The 12,676-nt window shown below is 47.9% G+C and overlaps 1 protein-coding gene across 1 annotated transcript in view; it reads right to left on the reverse strand.

The window, feature by feature from the left end:
• Positions 1-12,676, reverse strand: part of RHPN1 (rhophilin Rho GTPase binding protein 1) — a 31,264-nt gene that overhangs the window by 11,941 nt on the left and 6,647 nt on the right. Inside the window, exons 2-5 of the mRNA XM_082015090.1 lie at positions 9,021-9,136; positions 4,886-5,014; positions 1,398-1,473; positions 991-1,068 (exon numbers count right to left, since the gene is read on the reverse strand). Of these exons, the coding sequence (XP_081871216.1) occupies positions 991-1,068; positions 1,398-1,473; positions 4,886-5,014; positions 9,021-9,136 (399 nt within the window). The remainder of the gene's footprint in view (positions 1-990; positions 1,069-1,397; positions 1,474-4,885; positions 5,015-9,020; positions 9,137-12,676) is intronic.

Raw genomic sequence — 12,676 nt, forward strand, 5'->3', positions numbered from 1 at the left:
GAGAGGGAAAATGGGAAGGAAACGTTGGATTTACAGAGCTGCACGTGCTGGCCAGCCCAGGGGGAAGAAACTCCGCCTGAGTTATTAGATCAATAGGATTAGATCAACAGCAGACGAGAGGCTGCACAGCAGTGGGAGGCAGCCCCCCAGCATGGGTTCGGCTGCGGGAAAGGTCAGGGAGGCACTAGCTGGGTGCTGGGGCACCCAAGTCCAGAGCCAGCAGCCTGGGAGCCGTGCTGATGGCAACACTTGCCTAAACCAAGCTGGGATTCTTTTCTTTTTTTTTTTTTTTTTTTTTTTTTAAGACAGAAACTCATGCAAAGTCTGCTGAAATAAATGCTAGGGAAGAAATAGGATTTTCTGCTCTCAATAAAAAAGCCCTTGAGCTTTTGACCTGACACAGGGAGGAGGGTCAGAGCTCTCCTAACGCCTAGCTTTAACCACGGGGCTTTTCCCAGCTTCTGGCTTTGCAGAGCTCCTCTCCTACAGCCTGAAGAGCAGGATCAGGCCCTTCACCAGGGCTTGAGCAACCCTCTTTCCTTCCACTCTCCCAGATCAAAGCTTCATGGCAAGGCAAAACTTGAAGTTACTTATGAGAGCTATTTCATAGGAGAGGAGAAAATTCACCTTTATACTTCCTCTTCTCCAAGTGCTAGCTGGAGAGAGAGCAGTCATTTAGCCTTGCCGGAGGTGAACTAATATTCATAAGCCAGTAATGGATTGCATTATAACTTTTATTGCTGTTGAATTCTAGATTAGCAGGGTGTTAAAGGACGGGGAAAGAAAACAATTACCTGAATGGTCTGTAATATTGCGTAACCTATGAACTGAAGCTGAGATGCTCTAGCATGGGAATCCCGCACTCTGAGACACAAGGATAAATGTGCAGTTTGAAAAGAGGCTGAGGGGACCCCGGAGCAAACTGTGGCACTTCCAAGGAGCATTTCTGGACAAGTCAAAGCAAGATTTTGCAACTCAAGGGACACCGACCTGCCGTAGCTCCATGAACTCTTTGATTTCTTTTTCAAACAAGATGCCCTCCTCTCCATAGTGTTCACTGATGAGATCCTGGATGGGGAAACAAGAGAAAACAAAATCCTGAGTTGCCCTTGGAAATAGATATTCAAGATTTAAAGGGTGATTTTTGGGTGAGCAAGGAAATCTGTGCCAGGGAAAGCCATCTCCTCCCCTGCCTGACTCTTGCTCTCCAGCATCTCCAGACCCTCATCTCCCACTTTGCCGTGTTTTAAGTCCAGCTCCTCCCCATAAATCTACTTTTTTGCAACTGTTCCAAAACAGAGGATGTTTTGCAGTTGCTGCAGCATCTCCTTTATAGCACCCAACCCTCTCCTCCATCGTCTTACATCGCATTGAGCGTGCAAAACCCTGATGCTCACCTTCAGCGGTACCAGCAAATCCAGCTCCTTTGTCTCCTTCAGGCCCAAAGGGATCATGGGGACGCTGATGGACTCGCTGGAAGAAGACAGCAACCTATTTGGTGGTTGGTTTAAAAGCCTTGGAGAGACCCTGTGTGTTGGGGACTAAAATGAAGCAGGTCATTGCCCTGGGCTTGTGCTGCTCCAATTAAAGGTAAAGCTGGGAGAGGACCCGACTCCGCAAAACAGAAGGATGTTCTTCCCAACACGATGTCCGGAACAGCAGTACAAGCAGAGAGGTGCACAGAAAATAACCTGAAACCATCACTCTAGCTTCTGCTTTTCTATCTGTAACAAGTACAAGAGCAACAAAATAGGCTCCAGTAACGAAGCTGCTTTAATTACTAGCCCTTGGGAACTGGGCGTGATGTGAGCACAGGTCACGGATTCACCCACTCTGACGTGCTAATCTGGTCTTCGGAGCTGATAAGGACTTGCTCAGGCTGCAGCCCCGCACCTGATATTGAAATTTTCTACGTCTATTAAAAGCAGTTGTCTAATAATAGCTCTTATCGCAGATATATCTTATCAATATTGTAAAACGCTGAAGATGATGACAACTCTGGGAACACCCAGACGGGGAGTGGTTTTGTGTTTCAACATTGAAACGGGGCAGTTTTTTAAAACTACACTGAGGAAGAAGCGCTGAAGGATGACAGCCAGGTGGGACCATCTTTTGAGGGATTTAGTGGCTTTTTTGATTTTCTGCTGCCGAGAAGAAGTAAAGAAATGGTCTGTACCAGTTTCAGAACCTGAAGCACACAGAAAATTACAGTGTTGCTGCTCTGCAAAGAGCCCCAAAGCTGGATCCATCGTTCAGCTCCTGTATCCAGAGATGGGGAGCGGGAACATGTGGTGGGACCCGCAGCTCACATCAGCTTCACAAAACCTTTCCCCAATATCCACCTATCCCTCGGGGATGCCCCTAACCTTGGCACCGAGGCACATTACCACATCCCCAGACCCTTGGCCTTCCAGGGGACTGGTTTAAAGAGATGAGAAGGGTTGGGCAGAGTGAGAAATGGGAAGCGGGTTGGACAGGACCAAGCCCTCACCAGCCCAGGTTTGCACAACAGCCCTCTCTCGTTACCTCCAGAAACCGCTGATAACTGGTTATCTCATCACTCATTAGCTCAGGGAGGAAAAGAGACAAAGAAAGTTGCAAAAACCTAGGGAGCAGGGCAGGAAGGTTGCACCCACATTTTCATCTCTTCATACTGAACAAACAGCTTCGAGGGATATAATTAGGGCAGAAAAGCCAATATTGCTCCTTCCCTTGTTAGGAATCTTGTTAGATTTCCTCTTGAATCCAATGCCCAGAGCAAACAAAGGGGCTTTCATTCAGCCTGGGCAGGGTTTTGCTGCTGTTTTCTTTTTAAACTGGGTCAAAAAAGTAGCAGATTGGAAAAGCCAAGCATCCCTGATTGGGAAGAGCTTGGGGCCAACGCTTGCAACATAGGAGAGACCTACCCTACTTCTAGCAGAGAAGCACCAACATCCAGGATTACATTCAGACATTCATTTGATCTGGGCGCAGCAAACACCCAAGGGTGGTAAAGATATGGGCTCCCTTGTCTTTGTCCCCATAGGAGACGCCACGACCCTAACACGATCCTGCACCCAGATCATCCTGGTGCTACATTTAATGTCATTGCAGCAACCTGCAGGGTGGAGTCACTGATGCTGTCCTGGACTCTGTCCCCGGCACAGCAATCTGCCCGCAAGGAGGACCATGCATTGGGAAAAGGACACAGGTAGACATAAAGTCATAGAATCATGGAGTAGTTTGGGTTGGAAGGGACCTTTAAAGGGTCATGTAGTCCAACCCCCTGCCATGAGCAGGGACATCTTCAACCACAGCAGGTTGCTCAGAGCCCTGTCCAACCTGACCTGGGATGTTTCCAGGGATGGGGCATCTACCACCTCTCTGGGCAACTTGGGCCAGGGGGTCACCACCCTCATGGTGAAAAATTTATTCCGTATGTCTCGTCTAAATCTGCCCTTGCTTAGTTGAAAACTGTTACCCCTTGTCCTAGCGCTACAGGCCTTGGTAAAAAGTCTGTCCCCACCTTTCTCCCCAGCCCCTCTCAGCCCTGTCAGCTGCAGGAAGGTCTCCCCGGAGCCTTCTCTGCTCCAGGCTGAGCCCCCCCAGCTCTCCCAGCCTGTCCTCCCAGCAGAGCTGTTCCAGCCCTCGGAGCGTTGCTGGGGCCTCCTCTGGCCCCGCTCCAGCAGGTCCATGTCTCTCCTGTGCTGAGGGCTCCAGAGCTGGATGCAGCACTGCAGGGGGGTCTCCCCAGAGCGGGGCAGAGGGGCAGAACCCCCTCCCTCGCCCTGCTGGCCACGCGGCTTTGGGGGCAGCCCGGGACACGGTTGGCCTTTGGGCTGTGAGCGCACGTTGCCGGCTCATGTCCAGCTTTTCATCCCCCAGGTCCTTCTCTATGGGGCTGCTCTCCCCAGCTTGTGCTGATATTGGGTGCTGCCCTGACCCTGGTGCACGACCCTGCACTTGGTCTTGTTGAACCTCATGAGGTTCACATGGACCCATCCCTTGAGCTTGTCCAGGTCCCTCTGGATGGCATCCCGTCCCTCAGGCACATCAAACACCATCCACCCATCTATCTCAGGAAGGGAAAGAGTGGCAGTGGCTCCCGTCTTGCTGCTGTGTCCCCAGACTTTTCTGCCTCAGGGATTTCTGCTTTTCTCACCCAGTGAAACAGTGCTGCCGAGCCGCCCCAGCATGTTGGTTTGCTGCTGCTGAGCGTGCTAGGATTACCGCACCGGTGAGTCAAGCCCGAGGTGGCTGGGTAAATGTTTCAAAGCCACAGAGCATTGACAATTAACAAAAGGTCTAACCTCGGAAAGAGAGAAAAATAACTTAATACCCTCGATGGGAGGGTAATCCACTCTGGGAACCGCCAGAACAGGAGGTTCCTGAGCAGCCACACTTTTATTTTCTTCTGCTAAACACCCTATTTCACCTGCTGAAAAAAAAATAATCGTGCCCTCGTGGGATGCTCAGGAAAGGGGGACGATAGAAGTGAAGATGGTTGTTTCTGACTTATCCATTCTGCTTTGGGACACTGGTGTCAAGGAGACACACCATCCATCCCCAAATTGCCTCCTAAGTTTCTGCTAGAATAGCTGTTGAGTGTGCTCTCCTTGCAGCTCTATACATGAAACGCGGATGTTCCCAGGATGATAAACTGTTTCCAGGAAATCTGGCCCATGTCCAAGTCCTCCCCTGTTCTCCAGCCTCCACCCTGTGGTCCCTGCTAGAGGGTCAATCCCTGTGCGGAGCAGGGAGAGAGAGCAACAGGTACAAGGCAAGAGGCTGCCTTGCTCCCAGAAAAAGCAAAAATGAAATAATAATAAAAATTAAATCCCAGCTAAGCAAGCTACATTTCCGGCACTGCAGGCAGCTGCCTGTCTGGCTTGGCCACCCAGCGTACCTGTCATTCTGGTAGATGTCCACGCTGCTGTTCAGCTCCTCTAGCTCCTCCTTCAGCAGCTGCAGGTTGGAATTCACATAGCTCAGCTCCAGGGCGACCGTCTCTTTGACCTTGTGGTTACTGGTGGCCCTGCAAGACAACACCATGTGCATCAAACCTCCCCCATTTCATCAATGCCTTTGTTTATCAACGCTTGACTGCGCTGATAAAGAAAGATTAAGTTCTCTAGTGGTGCCATACCACGTGCATCCATCCACACTTTCTTGCAGAACTTTGTCTCTTGCTCTGCACATGATCACAGAACGGTTTTGGTTGGAAGGGACCTTCAAAGGTTATCCCGTCCAACACCCTGCCATGAGCAGGGACATCTTCAACCACAGCAGGGTGCTCAGAGCCCCATCCAACCTGACCTGGGATGTTTCCAGGGATGGGGCATTGACCACCTCTCTGGGCAACCTGGGACAGGGTTTCACCACCCTCATTGTCAAAAATTTCTTCCTTATCTCTTGTCTAAATCTGCCCTCTTTTAGTTTAAAACTATTACCCCTTGTCCTGCTGCTACAGGCCTTGCTAAACAGTTTGTCCCCACCTTTCCTAGAAGCCCCCTCTAGGTACTGGCCGGCTGCAGTAAGGTCTCCCCGGAGCCTTCTCTTCTCCAGGCTGAACAACCCCAGGTGCCTCAGCTTTTTGGGACTGGAAAAGCCAGAGCATCCAGACCACTGTGCCATGGAAGTTGAGGCCGGGCAAAACTCATTACAGTGTTGCACCCTACTCAGATGAACTTGCTGTTTCTCCCTGAGATCAACCTTCCCCTTGCCTATCCACGCTGCCAACTCCAGTGCAGCTTCAGATTTGGCTCTAAGCACTGGAGGTGATCGACCACACCAAATAAAAGCACTTTGTAGTTGGGTTTGAGGAAGAAAAACTTCTTTTTGGGCACAAATAACCCTTCTGCAAGAGCAGAGGCTTGCTGTGCTCGCCCCTTAGAAGTGCTGGACCCTGCCCGTCCTTCCCTGCTCATGTGTGTCAGGAGATGTAAACACCAAGGATTGATTTCAGCTGCCCACTCCCAGCGAGACAAGCTCCCAGGCTGATTACACCCCTCTTATCTGCTCTGAAGGAAAAACGGGGAGAGATAACCCAGAGCTGACAGCATGCAGTCGTCGGCTTGCGCTAAATCACACCGGGCTCCAGCAAAAACAACACATGCGCGAGCTTGGCTCAGCCAGAGCAACGCTTCTCCCCAACTTTTGCAGAGCACGGTGCCTTCGATGTGTGGGTTTTGCAGATAGCATCCTTCAGGGGCTTTGCCCTGAGCCAGCTCAGGGCAGTGCAAAAAGCTATGCTGGTTTTCTTTTAAGATGCCGGTCCTTCAGCATCTCCTGCCCGGCTCTCTTTTGCTGGGATTTCCCAAGACCAATGCATTTTTATTTTAAACAAACATAGCAGAACCACAGCAGGGCCAAAGATCTCCACGGCTGCTTGCCACTTAAACATCCTTTGGTACTTCTGCTATTCCCCATATGGTATCACCACAGCAAACCAGCCTTTCTCCCCTATAAACCAGCATTTAGTCACTATTTTAGGCCTCCGCACATCACAACACCTCCAGGACGCAGATGCATCGCTGCTGTCACTACAATTTTCTTCCAATATAAAGAGTTCCCTCTTCTTGGTCCCAGCTGGCAACATTTTTTTATTGTTTTTTTTTTAATTTCTTATGTTACCAATAGCTGATTTGTGCTGATTTGGAACTCAGCAACACCAGGGTAATATTGGCACACACACATCATCTATTCCTGACCCGTGCTTTCACCCCTGCTCTGCAGCAGAAAGGCTGGGGCAGCTTCTTAAGCCCGATTTTGCTCTGCAGGATTTTGTACACATGTACAAGTTTTTCCAGGACTTGGCACTGGGTTAAGGTTTTAAAGCCCAACGGCACTTCGGGGCACTTCAGTTTGCGCTCTGCAAGTACTGGGCTCTTAATTGCTGCGCGTGGCACCTCTCAGAGCGGGGATTTAGGGAAGCACTCCCTCATTTCTGTGAGCAAACCCGCACTTCGTGCTCCCTGTCCAGCACAAGCTCCGATCTCCACACGAGCACGCAGAACCTACGTGTCTCCCTCAGCCTCCTGGGTGAAGTTATCAGCTGTTTGCTTAGCTAACACCAGACAAAAAGATTTCTGATGTGTTTTTTTTTTTTCTTCTTTTTAATTTCTTTTTAAGGAACAGGTTTATTGGCGATACCTTTATCTCCCCTATTGCTTTGCTCGGCCCCGGTATTTGAACAAGAAAGGAAAAGGTTTCCGCTGCCTCTGCCCATTTATTTATCCAGCAAACAAACCCTCTTAACACCACTGAGCAAACAGCACGTGCATTTTTTCCAACACACCATTCATTGCAACCTCTCCAGGAAAGCGGACTGATATGCTGAACAGAACAGTTCAGGAGATTATTTTTTTTAAAGCATTGAGGGTTTGGTTGGTTTGTTTTTTTAATGGGGGTTTTTGTTTGTTTTGTTTTGTTTGTTTGGGGGGGGGGGGGGTGGTGGTGGTTTGTTTTTGAGAGGCAAAGAAACCAGCAAGTTCAGCTGCAAACTCTGCTCCAAGCTGGGCAACCCATAGCTTTTTCTACTTGCATTTAGCACAAGCCTAGAGAGATGTAAAGGAAGTTTCTTTGTGCGACTAAAGTCTATAATTTTTAAGCAATAACCTTTATTCTTACAACATAATCACCCACACCCCCCAGCTTTAATTTCAGGCACAAGCTTGATTATTTCCCCCTGCCAGATTTCCCACGTTTTGTAAGCTCTAAGTACCATAGCACCCAGAAACCCACATTATCACTCAGCTGGAAAGTGGACTTGTGGGAGGGAGGAAAAGTGGCTGCTACCAAAGGAGATCCAAACTGCTGATCCAGCAAAAAAAAAAAAAAAGAAAAAAAGCACCCCATCAGTCCATTTCCCTGCCCGAGTAATTAAGATGTGTTTTGCATCACATTTTTGCTCACTCCCCTGCATGTAGCTCCATTTCCCACTGTTTGCACCAAAACAACGGCCAGGCTTGTTTCTGCTGAGCCAGCACATTTTCCTCTAATTTTTTTTTTTTTTTAATAATAAAGGGGAGTTGCATGGAGCAGCACACATTGGGATTTCATGGGCTTTTTTAATTAGATGAGGCATGCGGGGTATGGGGGCTGTAACCTCACCTCCACTGGGAAGCCCTGCTGTCCTCATCCACCGGTAAAATCCTATAGTTTGGTGGAGCATCTATTAGTCCCTTCCTCCAGGTGCAACAGGCACACACCACTGATGTTAAATCATTCACGTTCAGAAGTGAAAAGTCAATCTTGTTTTATTGCCAGGGGAAAAAAAAAAAATCAAACTGGCAAACTATGCCAAAAAAAAAAAGCTATTTTAGGGCAGGCTTATGGTATTTTCATATATTAACGGACATACCCACCCTGCATGTGTGCTCTGATATCCTACAGGAACATAAGATACACACGAGCTACAAAAAAGGTCATCCTAGGGTAAAAAAAAAAGATAAAATAGCTGAAAAAAACAGGCAACTGCATCATGAACACTCTACAGGGGAAGGCAGTAATGCACTGGCTCAACTTGTGCTGGACCAGCTGCAATCTGAAAGCCATGCAAAGGTGACAACTTTTGCACCATCCCATAAACGCGTCTTCCAACAGGGTGAAGAGCCACCACAGTGTGACCATCTGCAAAGACATACCTGAATTTTCCAGTTCTGTGCTGGTGGAGGCACTGGGATGGGGATTTTTGGAATTAAAGCTGGATTTGACCTGCTTGCTGGGGTTAGCAGGCAGGAGCTCTGCAGTCCAAGCTCAATCCCAGTTAAACATTTATTCCCATTATTCCATCTGCTCACACCCTGCTTTATATCAGTTTTCCAGGACATTAAAATTATAATTTTTTTGTTAAAATGCACAGCAGCAGCATTGCATCCAACGGAGGGCGGGCGTTTCTAGGATGAATGCTGCAAAATCAAGGGAAGACTAAGCAAACCCCAACCACGGGAATACCAGCATCAACTGCCTCCTTGACATCAGGACCATATTTCCACCCCCAGCCACAGCCCTGGGCCAGAGGGATGCTCTTGGGGACTCACCTGAAGAGGTTTTCTGCCCCTGCTCGCATCCTCATCTCCTTGTTGATCTGCTGGTTGATCCGTGCCCGGCGATGCTGCAGTTTGCTGCGTTGGGTCTGGGCGAAGGGGTCGCAGCCCTGCTGAGAGAGAGGGGTAGGTTCTCACCATAAAAAACACAACATACCATTTTGGGATTAAATACGGAGCTTTCCGAGCATTGCACTTGAAATAGAAGTGTTATTATCCAATACTACCTGTTGCTTATAGAAATTTATTTTCTAAGCTATTCAGAAAAGGCTTTCCAAACGCAGGCACGAACAGGAACTAAGCAGAGTCTCGCCACCCGGACACGAGACAAGACCCAGAGGACTGCAGACGACTTCATTATAACCCTCAAGCTCAGGAACAGATGTGACCCTATGTCTATAAGAGCGCCCATCTCCTGCTGGCTATAGGGGATCGAGTGCAGGCAGCAAGTCAAGAGTTCACGGGGGTGAAGAAATGAGTTGCACAAAGCAGAAAATTAATTCCATCCCTGGCTCGGACTTTCTGCAGACAGGGAAACACATTTAATCTCCGACTTCAGGAAATAACAGACGACAATATCCCTCTGTCTCACAGGGGCAAGAGATTATTATGGGATGTCCCAGGCAGTGAGGTTGCCACGATGAAGGTCTCCGAATCCAGGGCCACAAAAGCTCTGCCCAAGCAGAGATGATTTCCATTGTGTGAGGAGAGGTTCAGATGGGTGAAATGAGCCTCTAAAAGACCCCTGAATAAAAAAATAAAACACACAACCAAACACCCTGTTTGGGAGGGCAGAAAGCTGGGTAGTTTAAGAGGATGGAGACCTCAGAGCCTGCTTCTCATACACCAGTGCAAAGCATGGGCAGATCCTTCCAAGAACATATTAAGATCCACTGTAGCAGTAAGAGAAATTCCTCAAAGCCATTATTTCACCCTCTTGCTCCCCTTAGAAAAGCTCCATTTGCTATGCACATCAGTCTTACCCTGCTTCCCCACGGCCTTCCCTCCAGCACTGCTTGTGGACCCCTTGCCTGCACATCAAGAAGGGGTTTTGCCACCCAAGAGACTCTAAAGAGCTCCAACAGTGCCCGCTCTCATCCTGTCCAAAACATCTTCTCAGCTAGTTTCTTCCAGGTAGATATCTCAGTGGTCTTCACCAGGTCTTGCCTCATCCTCCAAGATGAGTCACAACAACCTCAAATCAACAAGCCAGGGCAATGCTTGGTTATCTCTCCAGAAAACACAGTAGGTCCCAGCGTTACTCTGGAAAAACTTACTTCTAACAGATTATTTGATTTTTATGGGTGAGTAGGAAAGGAAAAGAAGAAATCTTTGCTTAAAAATATATGAGACCAGCTTTGATTAGTAAGTAGGGAATGGAAAATTTTGCGTTTTCATGGACTTCAGCTTTCTGAAAATTAATTCCTCACATTTGAAGTCCACTAAGTGGTGCCCCCTTTGAAAAGGGTCCAGGATTAACATCGGCATTTTCATTTAAGTGAAAGATTTGAGCTCCTAACTGGTACATTGGAGATCATGGAATCAGAGTCACTCCATCTGGTCCATAAATCTGCAGGCTTAGTGCTTTACTGTAATCCATGAATTGGTTGAAATTACTGAAGGGACAAGCTGGAAGCACGAGACCCTTATTATTCTGGAAAAGCAGTTAAGTGGGACGTTCCGGAAAACACCCCAACAGCTGCACAAACCTTGGGTCAAGAACAAATACAGAAAAGGCTGATCCAGACGTACCACTTCTAAGTTTGCCCTGGAGAACACACCCATCTTGCACACACCGTTGGCTCCCCAGGGAAAAAAAAAAAATCCAAAAATTGGAAGAAAAAAGGAAAAGGATGAGTAATCCCACACCATGGAGACCAACAAGAGACCATGCCAGGTTTTCTGCAGCAAGAAGGAGCTGGGTCATTGCCGAACATAGGCCTTGGGGGAAAAAACCAAACCAAAACAAAAAACCAAACAAAAAACAACCAAACCAACCAACAACCATGCAGGCACTACTCAAATCTGAGCACCCAGAGGCTCTCAAAGCAAAGGAGACAGCACCAAACTCTTGAAAACTCCAGAAAGTAGCTACTCATGCAGATATAGTCCAAGATATTGCATAAGTATTGCTTTTATTAATTAAAGGCTGATTACAAACATTGTGCTTCAATGATGTTTCTTCATACAGTGCAAGGCATTAACCTATATATGGAAATTAAAGCTTAAGAGTGGGGGGAAAAAGCCACAAAGAGAAGGTGGTGCTTATTAAAATTTCAACAGCACCCCAGGTTTACAGCTGAGAGCTATGTGCGCTTGTCAGCTCCGGAGACACACAAGCCAAATGCGTATACAAACATATCCAAATACACGCAAATGAGCAGGATCCAGGCCGCCTCTCTGCCCCCAGAGCCATAAAGATCAATCCAAAACTCAACAGCCCCGGTAGCAACTGCTGGAGGTGGAAAGCACCTCTTCTCCTCCAGCTCTTCCTACCAGAGCTTTCATCACCTTTGAGGCCTCTCAACATCTTGCAAAGGTTTGCTTGAAAGCAGTCAGAGGGTTTTAAGATTTTTTTGGGGGAGGGCAGAAGAGCAAAGACTATCTGAACACATGGGCATGAAACCAGAGGAACTGCAGGTGAGAGATGATGGAAGAGGCACAAGTGGAAGGACTGTCCAAAATGACAGATAAGGTCCATGAACATCTCCTTGTCTGGAGGCAAGACAAGAAGAAACTCAGTAAGAAAAGTAGTGAGATGCAGAGTGTCATGAAGACACTAGAATGGCTTTACAAGATACTCAAAGACAGCCTTAAAGCCTGTCATTCAAAATTCAAAAGCAATTAAGGAGTTTAACTACTTGACTTGGCAGGTCCCCATTTCTCCCATGTCCAGCTTGAGACAACACCAAGAGGCAAAATCCAAGTCACCAGTGTCACATTTGATGAACAAGAACCTTCTCAAGCATGGAAACAGAGCAGCACTGATAGTCATTAATCACTTCATCTCTCCACAAGGGCCCAAAGGAGCTGCCCACCAGGAAGGTTTGCAAGCCCTGATGCAGCTGGGGACCAAACAGCGTTCAACATCAAGGATATCATGGCATTTGGATTTGCCTAGACTTCTCCCTCCAAGAGACACCAAGCCATTTGTAGAGCTGCAAGGTTTTTTTTCCCCTGCCTGAACACTGGGTGTCTTTTCAATGGGATTTAATGAGATAGTTATCAATTCCCATCCAGGCTCCTAACCCAACAGCAAAAAGGTACTGGAAAGTCAGGTATTGGAGCACCTGACGTAATGCCAAAGCCTTGTGAGGATGTCGAGTCAGGATCTCAAGACTTGCTACCCTTAGGGACTTCATGTGATCTCCCCGCACCATACTTTCCTCCTCACCCTTTACGAAATTGGGTAACAGCAGTAACCCATGTGATTGCAGCACATCTCGCCTCAAGAGGATCTGCCGTCCGTCCCAAAGCATCATCCCTTGCTGGCAAGGACCAATATAAGCATTATGCCACGGCTACCATGGGGAACAGCCAAGTCCAGTCTGCAGCTGTTCCTGGCGCATTGCAGAAATTGCATTATTTCACAAATACTGGAGCAAGAAGGAAATTCAGCTCCTGAGTAAGATGCTTAGCCCAGATTAACT

Source organism: Phaethon aethereus (assembly GCF_964289735.1).
Source record: "Phaethon aethereus genome assembly, chromosome: 2".
Taxonomy (NCBI): domain Eukaryota; kingdom Metazoa; phylum Chordata; class Aves; order Phaethontiformes; family Phaethontidae; genus Phaethon; species Phaethon aethereus.